Here is a 24,051-nt window from a genome sequence, read left to right on the forward strand (position 1 = left end):
GGTGTGGAAATGAGGCTCTTGCATGTGTACCCAGCGCCACAATGACTGGGATTTTAAAACATAAATCAGACTTACACATGACTCTATAGATCTGACGAAGAGAATAGGTATGCATGTTTCTTTCTTTGTGCACACACACAGTTTTAATTGTGAATCTACACACAGTTTAATGCATCTGGCCCCAGGTGCAAAGAAGCTTCGAAAATTGTGGACGCAGTGCCAAAAAAACGCAAATATATTAAAGCAAAATGCCAAGTGGACAGAGCTGGGGGTGACTTTCACTTCTGCTGGCGATAGTGTTAACACTGGCCGACATTTTGTGCATAGTATACTTTTAATGTACATTGTCCCATTTTTGCTACATAAATAATTTGAACATTTAATAAACAATCAATTGTTGATTAACTAATCGCTTCAACCGTGCTTTACAACTAAAAACATCTTTTAAAACCTTGAGTGAGTAGCCCAAAATTCCTGTTCATATTAACAGACTTTGTGGTGCATAATTTATGTACATTGCCAGTGTTTGGTGCAGATCATATGGTAACTATGCAGGAAGTAATGTGCCCTTTAATGTAACAAAGAAGCTTTAATGTGGAACAGCTGACTTTCATGCAGGAGACTGCAGTCGCAAATGTTGTCACTGGATGGAGTGTAGGGTTTCTCAGAATCGTCCAAATTCTGTGTGGCAGTGGGACTGGTCTGAGAGATGTTGATTCAACTCATTTTTGTGGCTGCAGTTTGCGATGCTGCTGTATTAGATTGCACTACTGTGTCCAATGTTTATTTTATTCCCCCATCTTGTTAGAGTGAGAGGAACTCTTCTCAGAAACAAACATTCAACTGTGTAAGCTTCACAAGTTCGTGTTTGTTGCACTACCTACATTGAACTGCATTTTTTACCCAAGCTGTTTGTATTATTGTTGTTTGTTATTCCATAAGGCCAAGCTAATATTATACCTTTTTACCCACGACTCTGCAGTCAAGTAAACACTTTCAAAAATCTCATTTAAGATATACGTACTGGCTTCCTGTTGACAACATCACATGAATAAATCATATTTGCTCAAAATGTTTAACCTCACCTTAAAGGCATCCCTCAAAGCCAAATTCTCAAAAGCCCCTAATGCTGAGGATGGCAATAAGGGTAAAAAAAAATCCTCAAAAAGAAATGGAAGTACTGAAACAAAAGGGATGAGAGGAACAGGGAGACGGTGATATAGAGAGGAGGACAAAGGTACGGTAGAAGAGAAAGGCAGAGATGGTGAGATTAGAGAGGGACATGTAAGAGGAGAGGAGAGGCAGAAAGTGCGAATGGGTGCAAAGTGAAACTGCTGAGTCAATGCGACCAAGAACATGTGCTGCTGCTTTGATATTAGATGCAGACACAAAGTACTAAACACTTAATCCCACAAAAAGCCAAAAGGGGTGAACGGAAGGTCCTTGATATTTGTCCACACCCACTGACACTGCTCATGTACACTCACACACCCACCAACCAATCCAGCCTCCCAGCTCATCCATATTGTCCGGGGGTTTAGCAAATGCTCTGAAATGGCCTGACCGTGCTCATTCAGGGACAGCAGCCCAGCTGTCTGCAGCAGGCGCTCTCTAGTCAACAATGACTTTTAATTGTGAGAAGAATGAGCAAAATAACACTTCTGTCCCATAATGGCCGGCGGTACAGTCGTCTTAAATCCACAGCCACTGAAGCCGTTCCACTTGCAAATTCAATTATGGGAATGATTCATCCTTCCATTATGATAACTGTCAGATTTTCTTGTGTCATACAATAAGGCAGAAGGGGAAAAACAAATGATTCTCCAGCCCCCCCACCGACACCCTTCTCCTCTCCTTCTCCGCACCCCCCTCCGTCCCCCTCAAGCTGCTTTTCTCCATCTGAGTTCTTTTTGTCTTTCGATGCATCCCTCTCTCCTTCCACTCCTCCCTCGCTATCGCTCATCCTGCTTCCTCTGCCTTAGTCTCTGTTCATCCTCTCCTCATCTGCCTGGGGGTTTGAGGCAAGATAGCGTTCCCTCGTTTTCCGATTTTCTCTATACAACCCCCCAAGCCCACTCTGGCCCTCCTTTTGCCTCCCCTCCCTCTCCTACCACACACTCTCCCCCTTCTCCCTCACGCTCTCTCTAGATAATTAAGATCTCTGATTTTACGGTTTTCTCTTTCATAATAGGCACTGCAGACACTATAAGCAAGCCGCCAAGTCTCCTGCACACACACGCACGCACGCACACACACACACACACACACACAAAGCAGCAAACACACAAATATGCATATGCCTTCATACACACACTAAGATGAATGCGTGCACCAAACAGCTAAATCTCCAACTGGGATGAATGTCCCCTCTCTCACTCTCAATTCTCTCTCTCTTTTATACTCACACACACATACTGTGTGCGAACACAGCGAGTCAGGATATTTATGTATTTTTGCTTTTGTGTATTTCTCAGTGGTGCCAGCGTGCCGGGTGACTTACAGCAGGGTGCAGAATGAAAGCGAGCGAGGGGGGCTAGAAGCAGTGTTTTCTGTACAGCTCAGACTAGTCTGGCTCCGCTTGGCCCTCTCGCTGTTCCAGCTCCCTGCAGACTGACACCCGACTGCTACAGGGACTCAGCCGTGTACTACTACAGCAACAGAGCGCGTACAGCAGCCAGACACAGAGTCCTCGCAGATTAAACACGGCAATAGCATCTCACCGTTTGCTCTTGCTTTCTCTCTGACTGGATTTCCTCTGACTCCCTACACTCTTCACTACGACATTATACTTATTCTGTTACTCCCCTGTAGTGGTGAAAGAAGTTCTCCTATCATTCGGTAAAATCACTAAAGCCCCAATATAAAAACATTCCTGCATTCAAAATGTCACATTATACTTACAATTAAGTATCAAAAGGAGTGATTATGCAAAAGAGCTTTATTTTTAGTCAGTGGTCTCACTTAGATCAAGATCTTTTTCTCAAGAGAGACCTGTGAACATGAAACACTGATAATCAGGTAACCACTCAGCTTGCATACAAGAGCAAGACATTCAAGGTTAAACAACCAACAATCAAATGACAAGTAGAATCAATAAAATCATTTACAAGGGTCCTGACAAAGCATCGGATTGTAAATCTCTTTGAAAACAGGCTAATTTGGAGAATTTAGCTTGAGGGCAGTTTGCAGTTCATTCAATTCAAATGGTGCATATACGAGGTTAATGCATACTGTAAATATAGGACTTCTAAGGCCCAATCCCAATGTCCACACTCAGACTCACGCACTTTGAGGTGCCTTCCCGCAAAGTCCACAAGGGCTTAGGACTGTCCCACGGTCAAATCATCAAGTGCACGAGAGCTCTCAGGCAGACATTTTGAGCACTTAATGCACACTCTCTGTAAGCCTTTCATAGCATAGCTGGTGTACACAAAAATAATGCATCAACATGAAGGATGTAAGATGGGGCATAATGGCATGGACACCCCATATGAAATCAGAGAAACGCAAGCATAGGCTGTATTACACACCTAATTTAAGCATCAACCCTTTCTCCTACCTTTGCTTATTGATGCTGTTTTGACAAAAGCAAGTAGATTTGATATTTGACTATTACCTCTCGTCCACTCTGTAAGGCAAGAGACGTTCAAATCAGACACCGATCTCTTTATTGCCCTGGCAGTGAAGAAGTTAAAGAACCTAAATCAAAAAGTCCCAAACTCACATTACATGACATGTTTTGTTGTTGCTAAGGTAACATGATATGTCCTGGCAAAGTGCAGTCCCATTTCTAAGTGTACCACTCAAGCATTTACCAGGTAAGCTCAGTGAAGTCTGTGGGGTTCAGGGCTTTGGCCTTAGAATATGTCTGAGCTTTAAAGGCTTTCCACTAGGGTGGAGATTGGGATTTGACCTAAAGGCTGATTTATAGTTGTATGTAGGCTCTACGCAGAGCCTATAGCATAGCCTACGCCTTAGCCTTTGCTATTGGTTTACGCCGTTGTGAACATGTATACTTGCGTGCTGGTGCATGTCTGCGTCTCTCTACATCTGCACCACCAAAATGCGACTGAAGCTATGTAGATCATGTTGAATTTGGAGGGTGTAAATGTTGAACAGCAGTTACTTTTACAGAAATTACTGCACCGCAGAAAAGAGAGAAGACGTCTGCAGTCATCACATGTATTTACAGACTTTGTAATCCTATCAGGCGCCACAATGTGTAGTTCGTTGTACCTATGGCGTAGGTTCTACACAAAAGTGTAAACCAATCTTTAGTGACAGAAGTCCCAATCAAGAGGTCAAATGATCACAGTTGAAGCAGGATAGCAAGTACAAAATCCCCTGCCTGGAAAAGATACCCCCCTCCGGTGCAATCTCTTCACCTACGAGAGGCTGTATACACTTTCGTCCTCCCCTTTATCCCTTTTTTTTGTAGTTCAGTAATGTTGTGTGCAACCAGTAAGTGAATTTCTCCATTTAATACTTGATTTATCTTTATTATTACACTCTATTTCTGTTGAGATATTCAATTTAATATTAGTAAAGAAGTCTACAGAGAAATTCAGAGAACCTTGGACTCACTACTACTCACTAACCATTAGATTTAGAATTCAACACTATGTTTAATTAGTCTTTAGATCACACTGTATTTACAACACTTAAATGAAGTTGCAGGCAGAGAAGAGATGTGCGGTACTTTGGAAAGTTTAGCAGTGCAGCTTTAAAAATTAATGTCATGAAAAATTACTTCTTTTTGTAAGGGAGTCCAACCAGATTTGTGATACAACGAGCAGCGATGGGTATGAAATTCCCCATGTACCCAGTATGTTAAATTATATATGTACTGGATTATAGCTATTGATTAATTACTGTAACTTACTAGCAGCATTTTGATGTGGTGACTTGGTGAGGTGGAGTTTAATGTTAACTATTTAATATACTGTTACTATGCAAAAATGCATCGTGTTTTGTAAGTTGACTACATATTTTGTAGATTAATCTTATTTCTGCAAAGCATATATGAGTTGTCAAATAAATTATGATGGTGGTGGATTGAAAGCTATATTATTTACCTCTGAAATGTAGAGAGTATACCTGAGTACAGCACTTTACTTTCCTCCACTACTCTTCTCTTTCTATCTCTATCCTGCTCTGCGTCTCTTTCTGCAGAAACACTTTCCAATCTCTTCTCTCTGTATTCAATTTTGTTCTTTTATTCCCTCATCGTCCCCAGACCCATTCCCTCTGCTTCTACCTCTCTCTCATTCACCTTACTTCTATTGCAGCCTTCCTTATCCCTCCTCCCTCCCTCCCCTCTCTTCTTCCCCTCGGTGTATAGATGCTGTAATCTTCTCTGTCTAATGCTGTCAATGGCTCTCAATAACAATGAAATAGCACCGGTTCCATCCCATCACTGATGAAGGCATATCCCCAGTTAGGAATCTTATTCGTCATCATGGCAATCTGCTTCTTGGTAATAACCAATCACATGGCTCTGGTGAAATGATGTGCTCCCATGATAGGTCCCCACGTTGTGTTGATCAACTGCACCTGAAGGCCCCGACACTTCAGCTGGGCTCGATCAATATGCCATCACACGCACGCATGCCCATACATGCCCCTGGAATATACACACAGGTCTGGACACCACACACACACACACACACACACACACACACACACACACAGTTTGCTGAAGAGTAAATTGAGAAAGAGACCAGTGGTGTGGAGAGAATACAGTAGCAGCAACCAGCACAATGGAATACGGTGCAGTGCATTAGGGCTGGGTATCACCACTGTTTTCCTGAATTCATTCGATTTCGATTCCCAAGGTACTGATTCGATTTGATTTGATTGGCAATATCTTAGTTACACTACCAGTTTTCGCTAGAATGTGAAAGAGATTCTCAGAGGGCTAATACTGTAAAATTTACAAGGAATTATTGTCCTCTCTGCTCGTCCCTCTGCTGCTGAGGAGTTCACTGCCTGCACGTCACATTACCATTGGTAGAGTTTGAGATTCGTTGCAAACTAAGCTAAAACTTTAGACATAAACAGTTGTTTTAGCTTTTCCATAACAACTTGCTAATAGCTGGAAAGCGTGCTGTGCCTGTGTAGAACAGTATTAGCGGCAATGGATGAGAGACTACAGACAGAGCAGATTGAGATATTGCTTTTCTACATGTGTCCATGTTTATGCTTGCTGAACAGGTGTATTTATAAAGCACTGACTCTTTCCTTGTGGAGGTTTTGTTGCGATTACAGTAATAAGCGTAGTTGTCGTTAGCTCAAGTGTCTTCACTTCTCTCTCCACCGTGGCATCTCTACTCCGTGTTGGCGTTTCTGTTTGTGTGTGCATAAAAGTGGCGCAGCCGCCCTGACGCACAAACAGCAGGAGGAGCGGCTGCTACAGCATAAATTACACCCAAAAGCTAACAGTTGCAGATAAAAGAAGCGCTAACATCGGAGCCTCACACAAAACTATGGTCCTCAGTAATTCGGCACAGGGTCCGTTTGCTACCGGCGAGATTAAGGGGGTTAAAACTTCACACATCCATGCGTATATTAAAAGATTAATCTCAGATTTTATCAGTCAATTCAATTCAATTCATTCTTTATTTCAGACCCAGGGGGATCCACATCATAATAAAAAACACAGTAAAAAGACAGCAGAGTAAAAATAATAATAATAATAATAATACAGACATAATCGACTTGTGTTAATAAAAATAACACAAGTCGATAGCGGGTCATTCAAATGAAGACCAATTTGAATTGGATGAATTGATTATTTTAACCCAGCCCTACATCATTACACAACAGTGTGCCGCAGTGGTCCCTCTGTGAGGTCCCACTAATCAGCCGTTGCATAACTGTCTCTGTTATACATGCACACCAATATGGAAACAGCATGGAACATTTTACTTTGTCCCGCAGTTATTATTTATTGTCACCTTTAATGTAGCACACAGTGTTACAAAAAGAATGATTTATTGAAAGAAATGGAGGGGGGGTGGGGGAGACTCCCACTGTGTGCCAGTTATTCTATGTTGTGTCACACATACAGATGGCCTCGCATAAGCCTTGCCTCTGTTCACTTTGAGCTGTGATAACCATAATGAGAGCAACACAGCCATCTGCACAGTATGGAGCATGCTATTAGTATTACAAACATGTTCGCGCACACGCCTGCCCACCCTTTGACACAGCAAACCCGAGAATGAGAGGCAAGTTCGACTGGAAGAAAGGGAGGTCAGTAATTGCATAGAGATGGAAGAAAAAAAGGAGAGAAGGGGAAGTATGGTTGGTTTATGAGACGTGATGAGCGATTTAAAGCATCGGGTTGCAGATTTTTTTTGATGTGCTTCAAACATCAAAGCTAAACAAGTGTTTGAAAGGTGAGCAGGTAAAAAAAAGACTAAATGAAGATCTCAAAGTGAAAGGGCTGTAAAGAAAAAAAGAATGGAGGTGGGAGGGATGTTCAACACAGTGACCGACAATCTGCAGCATCTGCCTCTTTGATGTACACACGAGTGTGAGCACAAACACACAACACCAGCTCATTTCCATCCCCACATGTACTTGTCAGGGTCAGAGGTCGGCCTTCTACCACTCCAGCACCCCCCCCGTGTTTACAGCTGCAAGGGTCAATTGGAGGTCATGAACTGACTCTTTCAGCTGTCTGTCAGACCTGTCTAAAGCTCAGAGCGGTGAACCAGACATTTGCAACATTCTCAGGTCAACAGCCCCCACCACTATCAACAACGCCCCGCCCTCCCTCAACCTCCCTGTCTGTCCGTCTGTCACACAACGCTCCTTCTCCTCTCTGTCGTCATCCCTCCCTTCATCTCTCCATCCTTTCACACTGCCTTGTCAACATGTCAGTCAGAGCAAGGCCTTGTCACTCCTGGAGAGGGCTGCTTAGCACCACTGGAGCTCAGCTGAGCTCCCTTTGTGTGCTTTTTTTGTATTTGGAGGTGGGGGCAGGGGCTGGGTTATGGAAAACTTGTAAGGTTCAGGCATATGTGGATTCAAGGCAGTTGTCTTTGTACTTGTGAGTCACTGTGTGTGTTTGGTGCTTCTAGTATGTGACTGTGTATCTGTTTGTCTGCACTGGTTTATATGTACTTATGCATGTGTACATACAGTGTAGCTGTGTATGAGTGAATGTGTGGCAACGTTGTGTGCCAGCTGTTGTGATGTTGTCTTTGAAGTCCCTGGAGATCTCTTCAAGGCTGAGTCCTGTCACTTCTAAACAGCAGACTTTCCACGGGAGACATGAATAGAGACGTGTGTTCTGTATTTCTGTATTACTAGACAGTGTGCATGGGACTGGACTGCCTCTGTGATATGACAGGAAACATCTTCATCGTCGAGTATGAAAGTCTATTGTATGTGCTGTCAAATTACAGGTGCTTCTGCTACATTGAAATGTGACAGAGCATATTGAACATAAGGCGCAGGATGACAATTTAAAGAGAGACATCTTGTGCCAGGGGAATGTGTCCATTAACGTGCAGTGTGTCCTCCGATCCTGCAGGTGGTGGTACAGGCAGCCCGCAGACCGTTCTCCATGAGGAGCAGTAGAAGATGCCGGCTCTGCCAGCACTGCTGCTGTCAATACACATCCTCTCCTTCCTGCTAGTCACCATGCCGCCACGCTCCCTCAGTCAGGCCCCCGTGCTCTCCTCCGTCCGCATGGGTGAGTGGCCAGCCCTCTCTCCCTACACCTGGATCATAAAGTTCCTCAACACACTGTTAATGGTTTGTTTTTAGCCTCAAAGTATGTTTCACCACTTTGGGTCTGTACAATTAAAGATAATAAAGCACTTAAAGGGACAGTTCACCCCAAAATAAAACAAACACATTTTCCCTTCTACCTGTAGTACTGTTGCGGTGAACTGTCCCTTTAAAGGCAAGATAAGAAGTAAAAACATACTTGCTGGTGTCCAAGCTCACTTTATACAGTAAAGAATGATTGACAGATACAATCCAAATGGAAATGGAAGTCTTTTTGGTCTATTGTACTGTACGCAGGTGTAAGAATAAGCATCCATCAGGGGCAGGAAAATCTATCTGACACCTGCACAGTATCCAAAATTAAAAACTGACATTTTCTGTGCGCACTAAAATATTTTTATCCAACCAAAGCAGCTCATGTACACAGAGGCTTGGCAAAATAATGTAAGCATATCCTGGACTAAAGGACTTGAGCTTTGAAGCAACATGATCACAAACACTAAAGGAATAATTTGACATTTTGGGAGATACACTTATTTGTTTTCTGGCGAAGAGTTAGATGAGAGGACCTTCACCTATCACTCTCTGTGTCTCTAGCGGCAATCCTGGATGACCAGTCTGTGTGTGGGCGCGGGGAGCGGCTGGCACTGGCTCTGGCCAGGGAGAACATCAACAGCGTGATGGAGGGTCCGTCTCGAGCCCGAGTGGAGGTGGACATATATGAGCTGCAAAAAGACTCCCAGTATGACACTACTGACACCAGTGAGTGGAGCCGATGCATGCCAAAGAAAACCAGTAGAGCAGATTCACCCAGCCCATCAGAGAATGATCAAGTCCCGCTGAATCCATTGAGGTCCTCTCTGTCCAATAGCACATAGTGTGTAATTAGCACAGACAGAAAGTGACCACTTAAAATACCACGAGATATTATAAGTAGTTTGGAATATTAAAGGTAAACTATGCAGGAATTAATGGTCTACTATTTAAAAAATCACCGGGGAATATGAAATCCAACCTCAGATTGGCATTTTGCTTTGCTATATTTGTGTTTATTCTGCAATATGTCCATGACTCTCATAGCTTCTCGACCTCACATGCGTGCTGTGCCCAGGAATATCCTGAACGCAGCAAAATGAGAAGAAAATAAGAAAATATAGGCAGAGGAAGGAGCCTCTGCAGGTAAATACACCTTTGTGTACTTCTAGCAGGTCATAAGTGATGATTGAGAGAGATTACTTATGTGTGAGTCTATGCATTGATTTTATTTTAGGAAAATCATGCATCCTTTCATATAAATAGTAACCACAATAGAGTAGGAAAGACAGTCTACTAAATACTGCAGATTTAATTTCCACCAAATGGCTGCCAATAATTTTTTTTTAAAGATAATTACATTTTCTAAAAAGCTGCCTCTTTATGAGCATGAACCTCAAATGGTGACTAGCCTGATAAAACACTACCACTTTCATGTGATTAGGAACCAGTAAGGGCTTGTGCTGATTAGTTTACACGTCATTGGAGACCAGTAATGGGCCAGTAAGCGTGTCTCATTAAAAATGGGGGACCAGTGCCCTCCAGTAACAGCTGGCACTGCCTACTGTGCAGACCACGACAAAAACAACTCATCAAATACTAAAACAGATCAGCAGTGCAGGCCGGCAGAAAGCAGCGGCACAGAAGCAGCTCCATGAAATTTGTATTGATGTAGAGAGTTAAAGCACAATGTTTGGAGTCTGTAAAGACAGAAGAAGTACTGTTGAACGCAGTCACTGAGGAGACAAGAGACCCCCTGCTCTTATTCTAATAGGTCACTGACCCTGCCACAAGCTACTGGCAAAATGTCTATGTGTGCTTGAGAAGGGTTGTGTACATATGTGCATGTTTGAGTTGTGTACGTCTGATGTGTGTGTGTGTGTGTGTGTGTGTGTGTGTGTGTGTGTGTCCTTGACCGATGGGCAGGAGACTCTGACAGGCTTGTTTGCTCACAGCGTTTTTGGTCTCTGGATCAGAGAGCTCATCATCTTACAGCTACGGCTGTCTGAGGCACGCTTGCACGCACACACTCTTACACACACAGGCATTCACACATGCTTGCACACACATCCCCCTCTGCAAGCACATTCACACATGGGCACAGTGTTGGCATGCACGCTCACACATATACAGACACACACAGACAGTGGCAGGGACTGAGGAGGACTAATTGGGATGAATTAAAATACCAACTAAATATACCAGCAAGAAAAGAGCTTTATGACTGTGAGAATTACAGTTCAGTCACTAGACTCATTCCTGCTGCATCTGTAAAAGCATTTTTCACGTGGGCAGAAAGAAAACATCAATACAAATGAACTCACTGCACATCTAAAAGATACTGAACACAAAAACAGTATTTATGAATGCTACCAGATGAAGCTCCTGAGTACATCTCATGGTCAAACTTCTGTATATTAGTGGTCAGTAGGAGATACATGATTGCAAAGAAAAACAGGCTCATTTGTTGTCTTGCTGAATGTGTTAGATGACGATTGATGCCACTCTCATATCTGTAGGCTAAATACAAAACTTCAGACTGCAGCCAGTTTGCTCAGAGTAGCTTCATATTTGTTGTACAGACATGAGACATTGGTCGTCTCATCTAACTCCCGGCAAGACAGCGTATAAGCGTATTGATCAGTAACGCAGACTGCAGGCCCGTCAATTACACAAGTAGAAGACAGACAAGCAACATCATCTGTTACCACTCACTTTTAATCAGTCATGTATCAACTCAACAAAGTGGAGACATTTCAATTATGTGCAAACGAGCAAACTTAAGGCACACATGTAGAAGAGTGGGAGTATGTGACATTCTGATTTAAAAAAAAAAATAGTTGCATGGCTTGTTCATCAAACAATTAAAATTAGAAAAGCGCTTGGAGAGTGCAGACATCTGCCAAGGCCATGTGCCCTATCTTGCAGTGTTAACGAAAGTGAAAAATAATATGTATCTGCCCAGTGATTTGGATCCAAAATTCAGTAGTTTTTTGCCTTGGTCTCTTCGCTAAACCTTTCCACCAAGTTTAATGGAAATTTGGCCAGTAGTTTTTCCAAAATCCAAACAAACAAAGACATAAAACCAAAAACACGACCCCCTTGGTCGAGGTACAAATGATGTGTTTGGACCTTAGCTGTATTGGGGTTCAAATTTTAAAAACAAAATCTGAGGCTCACATTTTTATGCTTTCTTTCAGGACTGTATCCTTACTGCGTAACTGGGACAAAAGACCACAGAAAACAAGTGTCATTCAGAAATTTCACAAGCTAACAGAGAAATGACAAAAAATTATTAATCAGAAACAGAGATGTATGGTAATCATGATAATTGCCTCAAATGAAAAACACACTATACATACATTTTTCTGTGTTGACCTAAATGTATCACAAAAAAGATCTGCACCCTGTTCCACCAGTGATTCGTAAGTTCTCGCTTAATTGACGGTGCATAGTCAACACCTCACGGATATAATAAAACTAGTTAGCATGATCAAAAAGTTGTGTCGATGTTTGGTTGCACCACAGAGACATAAAATGCATCGTAGCTACATTGGGGTAAAGTCCAACTAACCAAAATATTGTCATCCAAAATGATGTTTCACTTCCTGTGGCCAATCAGTGAAAAGCACTTTTTGTCATAACGGCTAAAAATACCTCACCTTAATGATCACACAACAACAAAACAATATGCAAACTAGGACAAAGCATCATGATTAGGTGATAACTAAATATATCAGTACCCTGTTGATGGACAGATGAAATTGCAACTTTATAACAGACACATTATGATAAGATAGATAGTTGTTAATTAGAAAGTTATTTCACCCTATATATTAGATTGCAAATGTGGCACAGAGGATTTTTATAAGTAGTTGCCCACCTGAGTTGCTGCATTCCATTTTACCTTAGAAGTCAGAGATCAGAGCCAGGCATTATGTCACACCCGACTTGACCACGTTCCAGTACAACAAGTAACACATAAAACTGTATTTGACACGTATAAACACCAGAGCAACATGTACACAGGTACAAGTTGTACAGTTATGTACGTGCATCTGATTTAGTGAGACACAAATAAGACAGAAGTGCTAATAAACAGTATATTAGTACAGTTTACACTACTGCTGATGTGCGGAGCAGCCATCTTGGATTTAGACATCGAGGTTGGTGACATTGCTCTGACTTTTGGAGTCAGAAATCCGACCTATGGGGGCATTCCAGTTGAGATTTCCGACTGGGATCTTGGAAATACTGGCTTCCCATTGCAAATGGAATGTGCTATATGTGTTATTTTATATGTATGCAGTTTATTTTGCAAGTTTGCAGACACCCCAATTCAGTTTTTAGCATTTCTGTTGTGAGTATAAAAGGCACAAGATCACTTGTGGGTATAATCTATCATGGAGAACGCGTAACCAATGTGAAATGGCTGGTATAATTTGCCTCATCCTCCCACCTTTCAAAATGATGTGCCATGACAACCACTATTTTAGGGAGGACTTTACACACACTAAGAGCTAAGTGTCAGACTTAAGTTGTAGCTCATGCTTATGTCGTAACTATATCAGCTGGTGTGATCCTTAAAGTGTTCGTAGCTCGTAAACTTCAGCCTAAGTTAGAAGTTACAGTCAATCAAGGCTATGTTTGAATTTCTCGTGCAACCCAGTGCTGAAATCAATTTCATCACATAAGCCTGGGTATATGGATACAGTGGAGACATTTGTTGGCATGTGGGAGTTTTGAACAGTGAAATCTATGTTTGAACAGACTGAATCATAGAGATAGTGTTTGCTTGAGCTATTCCTGAGCGAAGTACTTATTGTAATAGACAAACAGTTTCTCCCACATTAATGTCTTCCTAGAGAGAGGATAATCATGCAAACTGGCATTTGTTAATTGAAGGCGACCACCAATCTGTTGCCATTGTTCTGAAGCCAGAGATATAATTGCAGCAAAATATCTTAAAAATAATTTTTAAAAAATCATTAAAAAAAACGACTGTCTAAACAAGTGAGTAATAGCAGAAGGCAACCCCTGGCCTGCCCTGCTGTAGTTCTCCGAGTATTTATCTCAAAATAAATCTGATTATAATGAGACAGATTGTGCTGCTACCATGGAATCGTGGTTTAAGTGAAAATCCCCGCATTTTTAATCTCCGCACTTCCCCCTGACTGCAGCCCCTATTTTATGCCAACTCTGTGCTGCCATCAAAATAAAGCAGAAGGAAAGGTATGTGTCTGCATATCCAATGTTTATTTTCCCCCCTTTTCCCTTTCAGTGTGTCAGATTCTACCCAAAGGCGTCGTCTCTGTGATAGGTCCCGCCTCCAGCCCCGCCTCTGGCTCTACTGTCAGTCACATATGTGGAGAAAAGGAGGTGAGTGCGGGAGATAAACACACACACAAATATGTACAAATCTGTGTGTCTCATGTGTGCGCGCAGACATCTAGTACCTCTCCCTCTCTGCCCGTCCTCCCCACGGAGGCGTCATGATGAATGTATCTAAAGATTCTGTTTTTCCTTGCCTATTGAACTTCTTCTCACATAATTAACCATCATCCACTTCCTCCAACTGTTTCTCCATTCTTTCCGTAGCCTTTTATCCTTAAGGTCTCTCTGTTCTCTGCCTCTGCTATCTTCTTATCTTTTTTTCACCCTGTAGCCTCTTTAATGGATCTTCCTTATTCACAGTTTTTTCCTGCTGTGTGTGTTTGGAGGGGAGTTAATCACGACACATTTGCTGTCCTTAATGTTTCTCTCTCTCTCTCTCTCTCTCTCTCTCTCTCTCTCTCTCTCCCTCTCCTCTCCTCTCCTCTCCTCTCCTTTTACTGTCAGATCCCTCACGTAAAGATTGGTCCAGAGGAAACGCCCCGCTTGCCATACCTGCGCTTCGCCTCTGTCACTCTGTACCCTAGCAACGAGGACCTGAGCCTGGCCATAGGAGCCATCTTGCGCTCTTTCAGTTACCCCTCAGCCAGCCTGGTCTGCGCCAAGGCTGAGTGTGAGTACACACCCAGCCTGCTTTATTCTTACACAGTACATTATGTGCGACTGCATGGCTGTGTTTGTTGTTGAGATGGGTGTAAGTGCATCGGTTGTGTTCTTGCGAGCTTATTCACCTAGGATGTGTGTATTTATGTTTGTGTGTGTGTGAATGCTTCTGTGGGAGGGTTGGCACATTCACACTGTTTGGGCGGATATGACTGTTTTGCACTTTTGGACACAGACTTTGACAGTCTGGTCATAAAATTCTGTCTGTTGTCAGAGTTCACAACATGGCTCCTCCTGCAGCCTCCCTATTTTTTCCTTATATTTTTTCCACTCACGCTCTCGCACACTGTCTCTTATCCACCTTAGAGGGTTTTCAGGCCAAACCAATTTAATAAATATTCGTGTTTGAAATGCTTTCCAGTATTGGAGGAACTTAGGGGACATTTGATTTAACTTGCCAGGCACTCAGAGAGCTTTAACATCACAGGGGATTCGAGGCTTAGTCACTAGCCCTCTTTATTTTCATTTTGAAAGAGTGTTTTATTGATTTATTATGCACTGCCCCATCGAGAGTCGCAGGAATTAAAAGGCTTGGTCGGATGGTGGCTGAAGTGTTCAAACAAAGCCTTATGAATACATGAAATAATACACTATGTGCTGTAGGAGGTGGCAAAATCCTAATTTTGCTACTGAATAATCGTCTGACTTTTTGTTCAGTCCTGAGTGAAACTGAGCTGGGATGAGTTGTTGTGCAGCTGTTGACCGCTCAAACCAGCCAAATAGGACCAGACAAGAACTGAAGGGCAATTACATAAAGAATAAGTGGCACCATTGAAGTCTGTGAACATTTCTCGTGACAGTGTGAAAAGGGTAGATTTTGACAAACAAAAAACTGTGACATTATGAAAAATTGATTCAATCATTGAGATGCTTTCATTATCTGCCCAGCAGTTAGCCAGCCATCCCGCGGTTTCCTGAAAGTAAGCTGCATTCCTTGGGGACTTGTCATTTCATTGAAGTAAAAGAGCTTTGAAATGGCATCAGACATCTTTTTCCAGTTTTGATCATCAGTAGGATGTGTAGATAAGAGCCTTGTCTTTCACCAGGCTTTTTCTGTCGGAAGAATTAGAGACAACAGATAGCATCATAGTTACCGTCCGGGCCAAAAGATGCTGCTTTTACCGATGAAGAGACTAAAGGAGGTGTGTGTGTGTGTGTATGTGTGTAATATATTTGGCTTGAAGGTGATCTTTACAAGGTTATCACACTCACAGACTCTGACCCACTTGGCTGCGCTATCTATCGCCATGGAGCTGGTTGCCATGGCTGCAGAATAGGTGCTAACTGCCACTCAACAGGCTTGTTCCACACTCTGAACGACTGTGTGTGGGTGTGTGTGGCACGGTATGTGTGTGTTTGATTTTTTTTTTTTCTTTCTGTGTGCTGGGTTCACTTTGTCCGTACATGTGCGTGTGTTTGAGTGCTGGTTTATGAATGTTTGTGTGTGTGTGTATTGTTGCCCCCAGTGTACTGTATGTCTGAGTGGGTTTTGGGGTACTTGTAGGATTGTGTGTGCGGCTCTGCTGTGGCGCTGCAGAGGTTCAACATCAGACAATGTTTACCACCAGCCCACTTGTTTTATTCATCTTGTTTAGCCCAGTGTAGAGTGGTGTGTTCATGTGAAGTAGGCATTCTCCCTTTTTTGTCAGTGAGGCGAGGAATGTGTGAAGTCACACATTTCATTGACACCCACCATGCGCGCATCTTAATTAAGTAACGTATTTAGAAACTGGTAATTTTTGCAGCCGCATGTTAATTACATTAATCACATTTTTCCCTCTTTAGCCCGTGAAAATAGCGCAGATATTCACTTAGATGAGAGCGAGTCAGAGATTTTGGGACATTTCTGACGTATCCCTGTCTCGCTATGCCTGGGTCATAACGCACTGTTTGAGCCTAATTCCATTATGCAGTTTTCATGAGATGGATGAGGTTAAGGACAGTGAGAGGGAGAGACTGAGCATAAGGAGGAGGAGATGGTGGAAGTGTAAGAGCGAGATGGATAAAGACAGGGAGAGGTAACTGGAGCACAGGGCTAAGACGAGAGAGATAGAGAGGTTAGAGCTTATGTGTGAGAGAGAGAATATATGAAAGAAGGAGAGCGGGAGAGGGGAGGAGAGGAAGCTGTAAAGTGCATTGATTTTTTCCCCTCCTTCCTCAAACTAATTAAAGTTTTGGCCTGGTTCAGTGATTACCCCACTGCTTACAGAGGCTTTCTCCTGCTGAAGGGCTCTGTGCGCTACCTCTTCCCTCCTCTACTCCTCCCTCTCCCCTTCCCCTCATCCCCCAGATGCCTGCCCCACCACTTATTTACATAGCTAGGGGTGCTTTACTATGGAATTACAATTAGGAAGCATCAGGGTAGACTTTCTAGTAAAGGCTCATTCCATGCACAATGTCAAGTGAGTCTTGACTGCCATTGGTTATACTCATTTTCAAGAGGAATTCGCTTGAAGTGGGTGAATTGTCTCAAGTACTGTATTTCAGTCTTTCTGCTCCTGCGGTTCTGTCCCTTTTTCTTTCCATTTTTTCAGCAGAGGGTTGCAGACAGACATCTTCAGTTTTTGTTATTTTCTTGTGCTGTTCTTGAACACGTGGGTTTACTACTATTCTGCTCACAGTATATACATCACTCAAAACATTGAAAAGCTATCACTGATGGATGGTCCAACAGACACAAAGTAAATTACAAAGCACTCAAAGAGCGCATACGTCTGCCAAGGCTGCGCAACTCTTTAGATTTATTATTCTGTTAATAGAAAATGTTTAGAAATTTGTCATACTTATTGGCTGATGGCAGCCTTGAGTTTTTAGGATACCTAAAACCACGCTGGGAATATTAGGGCATTGTACAAAGATTAATTTCAATTGTGACAGACTCATAAGCACTGAGTCTGCACTCAGTCTGCACTGATAAGCACTCCAGTATGGAAATTACACAAATGTGATGTGAAAACTTGAAACCTTCGGCACTGAATGTGCAGTAAAGTGAGAGACATCTTGTGTTGAGTAATTAAACTTCTGCAACAAAAAAATTAACTACAACTAACTAACCTTTTTTGTTTTAGTATTTATATATGTCCTAAGCAGTGTTGGGGTTGTTACTCAAAAAAGGTAATGTATTACACATTACTCGTTACATTAATAAGGAGTGTTGCATTATGTAACTTAACAACTCCCTGTAGAAAGAAGTTTGTTTCACTCATTACATTACCTTTGTGTTAATCCGCAACATTGCCTGAGATACATTGTCACGTAAATGCAAGTTGGTATTATAACATTAAACCTTACATATGCCCACATATCATCAGAAAACAAGCAACTGGAGAATCAAGACGGCACTCAAAATGAAACTTTAATATTGTCGATATTGGCCTTCCTGACACGGCATACTACAAACATGCCCAGAAATAATATATTAATAGATGTAAATAAGATAATAAAAGAGACTTGCAATCTTTACACCATTAGATGATAGACTTAAAAGAAAGAACACACATTTAAATGACTAAAATGTCAAAACATGGCTTTGTAGCAGATTTGTCCAGCTTATTTGATGTGTTTATCACTAAAGCAGTGGTTATATCTCATGAGGAGGACATCTCCTCAAATCGTTTATCAGACTACTTGTTCCTCCTCAGAGTCGGCACAGACTGCCCAGGTTGAGGAGCCTCTCCACTGGTGCTCTGGACAGCGTCACTGTTGTGGGCACCTTTGATGATTTTTTTTCCCGTCCAACCATTATACAGACAATTGGAGAACTTATGTTAAGCAAGTCACAACATAATTTTTTGATCAGTTTGATCAGTAGCTGTAATGTGATTACTGAATTTATAACAGTAAAGCGTGACATTACTGCTTAACTTACAAATGTAATGTCATTACAGCAATCTGCTGTGCTCAACACTGGTCCAAAAGAGGGGGGAATGTTTTTTGGGCTCATCCAAATATTTTATGCATCAAATGTAGTTAAGATCCGGCAAAACCTGTACGAGTAACATTACAGCAGAAATAGACACTTTTTTTTTTCTTGAACTTATCATTGTAAAGTAAATGTTGATTGCACAGTGTAATGGCTATAGAAAAATGACACCATCTGCATTTCCATTGAATCAGTATTAGCCTCACTTTTACTATGCAGCTCTGCCTGCCACTGGGTACAATCTCTCGGGAAAATATAGGCTCGATTTACAGCACAAAGGAAGTGCATCAACCATTGTGCAACCAAAACAGGAAGATGAGGCACTGTTTTCCCAGATATCAATCCCAAGTTACCAAAGACAATCAATATGAGGTCTTTGCAGTTACTATCTCAGTAGCAGAAAGTGGGGATGGTGGAACAACCAAAGTAACTGTGAACACTCTACCCTCATAAAGAAAAGAGCCTGGTTGCTTTGCTCAAAGGAAAGTGGAAAACGATCTGGTTGTCTTTGCAACAGTGGCACCAAGAATGATACCACTTAGAAACATAAAACAAATGAACGAAAATATGTTAAGATCCATAGCGTATGTATTAGTGATGGGCAGACCAATTCTTTTCAAAGTGTTGGATCTTTTGAGTTGATACATGTACTTTAGAGGTTTGATACTTTTTTGCAACATATGGTGTCAGTTTCTCCATCATATTATGTTGTAGTATATGCATGTTTGACAGCTGGTGCTGCCCGCCCCACAAAAATTCATCATGTATAAGTTTGCATCAATAAAGATAAAATATTAATTTTCACATCTTCTGCAAGAAGCAGACATTTCTTACCTCTGTAGCCTTTTGCTGCATTCATGTGGTGTTGGAATGATCTGAAAATTAAGTTACCAATCATATTTCATGGCTCACCTGATTTGTTCCCTTTGCTCTTTTTCATTAATTCATGAACACACCGAAGTTGGAAGAACGATCGATTGAGAAGCACTTGAATACACCACTGGCCTTTTCTGGTGGAGGTCTCAACTCGAATGATTTAATCGGTCCTGGCTTGTTCATGCAGTGCCTTTGCTGCACAGCGTTATGGCATGTATTAGACATTCTACACGCTGACCTCTTATACCAGACACTTAAAAGAGTCGTTCAAAGAGATTTGTTCATTCATTTTTGCCCATCACCCTTACATATGATGTTATATTTAAAAAGCATCAGACATTCAAGCATACAGTGAAAAAAAAGTGCAACACATAGTCTTAACTCATTGCCATCACGCTATTGTGTGCCTGTATCTTTGCTTTCCTCAGTGTGTCTGTAGTGATTAAATAAATCCAGATGGTGGAAAATCTCTGGATATAAATGGATTTAGTCTGAAAGATTCATGTAGAGTCAGAGAAGGCCAAATTTTGCTGCACTATTTATGTATCAAGAGCAACATGTAAAGTGGTTTATAAATGGCCAAATGGTGGCACTGTCTACAGCACAAACTAATCAGTTGTTCCCTGGCCCATGGCCCACGTCATCTTCACCTGACAAAATCTGTCAAGTTCATTTTGAGACACCGGTACACTGCTAATTAACAGATAAACAAACAAACATATGGCACTGAATAAAAAAACCTCCTTGGTAGAGGTCATAATAAATGAAAATAAGTCCTTCTTAGAGAAACAGTGAATGCAGACATACTGTAGACTCCATATTAAATGATGTTTCATTTCCTGGGGACTTAGACAAACCATCGATCACGCTTTGCAAAATATCACAAATATATGACCACCCGTGGATAAATCAAGATTTTCACAGGTCCTGCAAAGCTTACATTTCGAAAATATGAGTTGTGTCTACTGATACAGACATTGATATGCAGCTCGTCTGTGCTTTGGCTCTGCCTCAGGCCTGCTGAGATTGGAGGAACTGGTCCGCCGCTTTCTCATCTCTCGGGAGACGCTGTCAATCAGGATGCTGGATGACAACCTGGACCCTACGCCACTGCTGAAGGAGATCCGTGACGACAAAGTGGCCACCATCATCATCGACGCCAACGCATCTGTCTCCTATCTCATCCTGAAGAAGGTCAGTTCTCGAACATCAACACATTCTTCAGAGCTGCCTGTACGAGCAGGATATGAAGTTGTACACAGTACACTCAGGGATTTTTCTCTTTAATGTACCCATCTGGGAAATTCAGGTTGTAGTTGTGAAGGGCATGCAGAGCTTACCGTCTGTAAAATAATAAAACAAGTCTCTCAAAGGCTGCAAGTTTGTTCCACAACAGAATTAACATGCATTTTTACCTTCTGCCCTCCAGGCCTGCATAGGGAACAATATGCATGTCTGCCAGCAACAATCACTTGCACTCTTAAGAACATATCTGACAAAAGAACATCTTTTGCTGGGATGCGGTGCAGATGTTACCCAGGCTCGTTCTGATTCATAGTACGGCCTGTAATGCCGATAGCCAGCGCAGTGAGTCACAGTTTGAATGTGTATGGGATGTTTTCACTGGGCACATTGGAGCGGCTGTCCGCCCTCAGCGAAATGTCCTAGTGTTAGCCTGATGATGTAAAACTGTGATTAACGTATGCTTCCTCTCCTCCCCCATATTCGCTTCCGCTTTGTCCCCCAACTGTCTCCTTTGCTCTCTGCTTCTCAATAACTCTGCCCTCTTTGCCCCCTCTCTCTCCCTTCATCAATCTTTCCACATCTTCCTTTATTCTCTCTTTCCACACTCTGTATGCCACCTGCCTCCTTCTTTTTCATCTTATGCTTTGTCTCTCTTTTGTCCTACAGGCATCAGAGCTGGGGATGACATCAGCATTTTACAAGTACATACTCACCACCATGGTAAGACCTCACCAACTCCACACCTATCTCTCGTTTTTGTCTTCTCATCTCCTGTTTTCACTTGTTCCTCTCTCTTGCTCCTCCTCTTCTGTCCCTTTATGAGCAAGCCAAGGTGCTAAGGCAAAGAGAGTATGAGATAAAGGGAGGGGAGAGAGGTGATGGAGAGAGAGAGAGAGAGATAGAGGAGGTGAAGGATGAGGAGAGGGAAAGAGAAAGAGATCAGAGGAATGAACACACTGTACAAAGATGTGGAAGTGCAGAGGAGGATGGCAAAGAAACTGAAGAAAAAGGGGTCTGAGGTGAAGGTGATGACAGACGTGATGCGCCCTTTTTCTTCTGCCACCCGTCACCTTCTCTACGCTTCCGGTGTTTTTCATCTGCTTCTTTGATACACTCCCTTCCCCTCCTACCATTTGAATTAATGTGTCACTTTATACCGTGTGCCTGAATATTTTTTTTAATTATTTTTTCCCCCTACATGATGTGCTCTTATGCTTTAGATGCCACGTCTTGTGTGTATATCTCTGTGAAAAGCTACTGGAGTCATTTCCATCAACCTCTCTTTCCCCCTGTATCACTGTTTCCCCATTTTCCTAGCTGTCTATATCCTTTTTTTCTCTCTCCATCAGAGATTAGATGCTGTCACCCCCCCGTAGCCTCTCTTTTTCTTTATCTCACTCTTCTTTGCACGGTATTTTTCTTCTGTGCTAAGATTTGATACACTGTCAACATTGTCACTCACCTCAATTTTCTCTCTCTCCCTCTCTGCAAACACACTCCCCGCTCCTTCTCCTCCTCCTTTCCAGGACTTCCCACTCCTGAGATTGGATGACATAGTGGATGAGCAGTCCAACATTGTGGGGTTCTCCATGTTTAACACCACCCATCCCTTCTATTTGGAGTTCATCAGGAGCCTCAACCTCTCTTGGTGGGAGGGTTGTGACCTGACGTACCCTGGCCCTGCGGTCAGTCCTCAGCACACTTCATGCATGCACACATTCAGGAGTAATTTTCAAAGCTTTGTTCGTATGTCACGTAACATTAAGCCACTTTATTCCTCACACTGATTCATGGAGCCGTTAAAGAGATTCAGCTAGTCTTTTGCTTGTATTTAATGTGTATTGATGTATCCATCTGTGTTTCCTCCCCACTGGTTTACTCATACCTCACATCTCTTCTCTCCTTATTTTCCCTGCCTCCCTCCCTCCATCCCTGTTAACTGTTCAATCATCTGTGCTTGCACATCTTTCCTCATTGCATCTACTCCCTTGACTCCTTTGTCTCTCCTCGCTGTGTTTCCATCCCTCCCCCTTTTGCCTTTTTTCTCCCTCCTTTTCTTGCTTGTCTCCTCTCCCCACTTCCACAGCTCTCGTCAGCGCTGATGTTTGATGCGGTGCATGTGGTGGTGGGGGCGGTGAGGGAATTGAACCGCAGTCAGGAAATCGGAGTGAAGCCGCTCAGCTGCACCTCACCTCAGATCTGGCAACACGGGACCAGTCTTATGAACTACCTGCGCATGGTAAACGCTTATCGAAAAATCACCTGCTGATAAATACGCTCATACACCATGTAGAAACAAATACATCACGAGAGATGCTGGTAAGATATGTGCTTCAAGTGTGGTATCAGTTTTGCAGAATTTAATTTTTTTTTTAGCCGTCCACACTTGATATTAGCATAAAATGTTAGAAAATAGTGAAAATACCTATTACAACAAGGGGGTGTCTTCAAATTAAAGCTGAAATTATCAACTAAAAATTAATTGACATGGATTTTGATTGTTGATTAGATAATTGAACCATCTGCTTTACCTGTAAATTATTTATTTCATAGTCTAATTACTCAGTGTGCTTATCATCACTATCAATACATCAGCATCGCTCTATACTGGTGTTGTCACAATATTGGAATTTCTAACTTTGATACAATACCTTAAAATATATTGATATTTGATACCATTATCAATTCCATAGGGGAAAACTGACATTCAGGACACAAAATTACAATTTTAATTGAAAGATAAATACAGAAAGACTGTTGTAAATATATATAATAAGAGAGAACGAGAAAATATTCTGAATTGATAAATCAATATTTTAGACAACACTACTGTATACATTATGTACACTTTATCTTCTGTCATATCCACCTGCCTTGTGTATCTAAAACAACCTGTTAGGTTAATCATCCCAGATTCATTTCATATATTTCACATTTCAGCACCCTTTGCACTCTGCACCATTGCAGTGTCATCATGTTATCATGTTGTTGTTGTTTTTTATATATATATATATATATATATATATATATATATATATATATATATATGGACACTTTTTATATATATATCTGTATCTATACATAGAAGTCAATTTTTTATAGTAGTCAAATGTTCATGTTTACCAGCTTTGCTGTCCTTGTTTTAACTGTATGCTTATTTCTGTTGAGAGCAACATAAG

The 24,051-nt window shown here is 41.9% G+C and overlaps 1 protein-coding gene across 2 annotated transcripts in view; it reads left to right on the forward strand.

The window, feature by feature from the left end:
- grik5 (glutamate receptor, ionotropic, kainate 5) overlaps positions 1–24,051 on the forward strand; it is a 112,552-nt gene that overhangs the window by 53,767 nt on the left and 34,734 nt on the right. For both annotated transcript variants that reach the window (XM_049583825.1, XM_049583826.1), the window contains exons 2-9: positions 8,543–8,704; positions 9,340–9,504; positions 14,057–14,154; positions 14,614–14,779; positions 20,643–20,821; positions 21,539–21,592; positions 22,399–22,557; positions 22,959–23,111. In XM_049583825.1, the coding sequence (XP_049439782.1) occupies positions 8,593–8,704; positions 9,340–9,504; positions 14,057–14,154; positions 14,614–14,779; positions 20,643–20,821; positions 21,539–21,592; positions 22,399–22,557; positions 22,959–23,111 (1,086 nt within the window). In that variant the 5' untranslated portion in view covers positions 8,543–8,592. The remainder of the gene's footprint in view (positions 1–8,542; positions 8,705–9,339; positions 9,505–14,056; positions 14,155–14,613; positions 14,780–20,642; positions 20,822–21,538; positions 21,593–22,398; positions 22,558–22,958; positions 23,112–24,051) is intronic.

Source organism: Epinephelus fuscoguttatus, linkage group LG8 (genome assembly GCF_011397635.1).
Source record: "Epinephelus fuscoguttatus linkage group LG8, E.fuscoguttatus.final_Chr_v1".
Lineage (NCBI taxonomy): Eukaryota > Metazoa > Chordata > Actinopteri > Perciformes > Serranidae > Epinephelus > Epinephelus fuscoguttatus.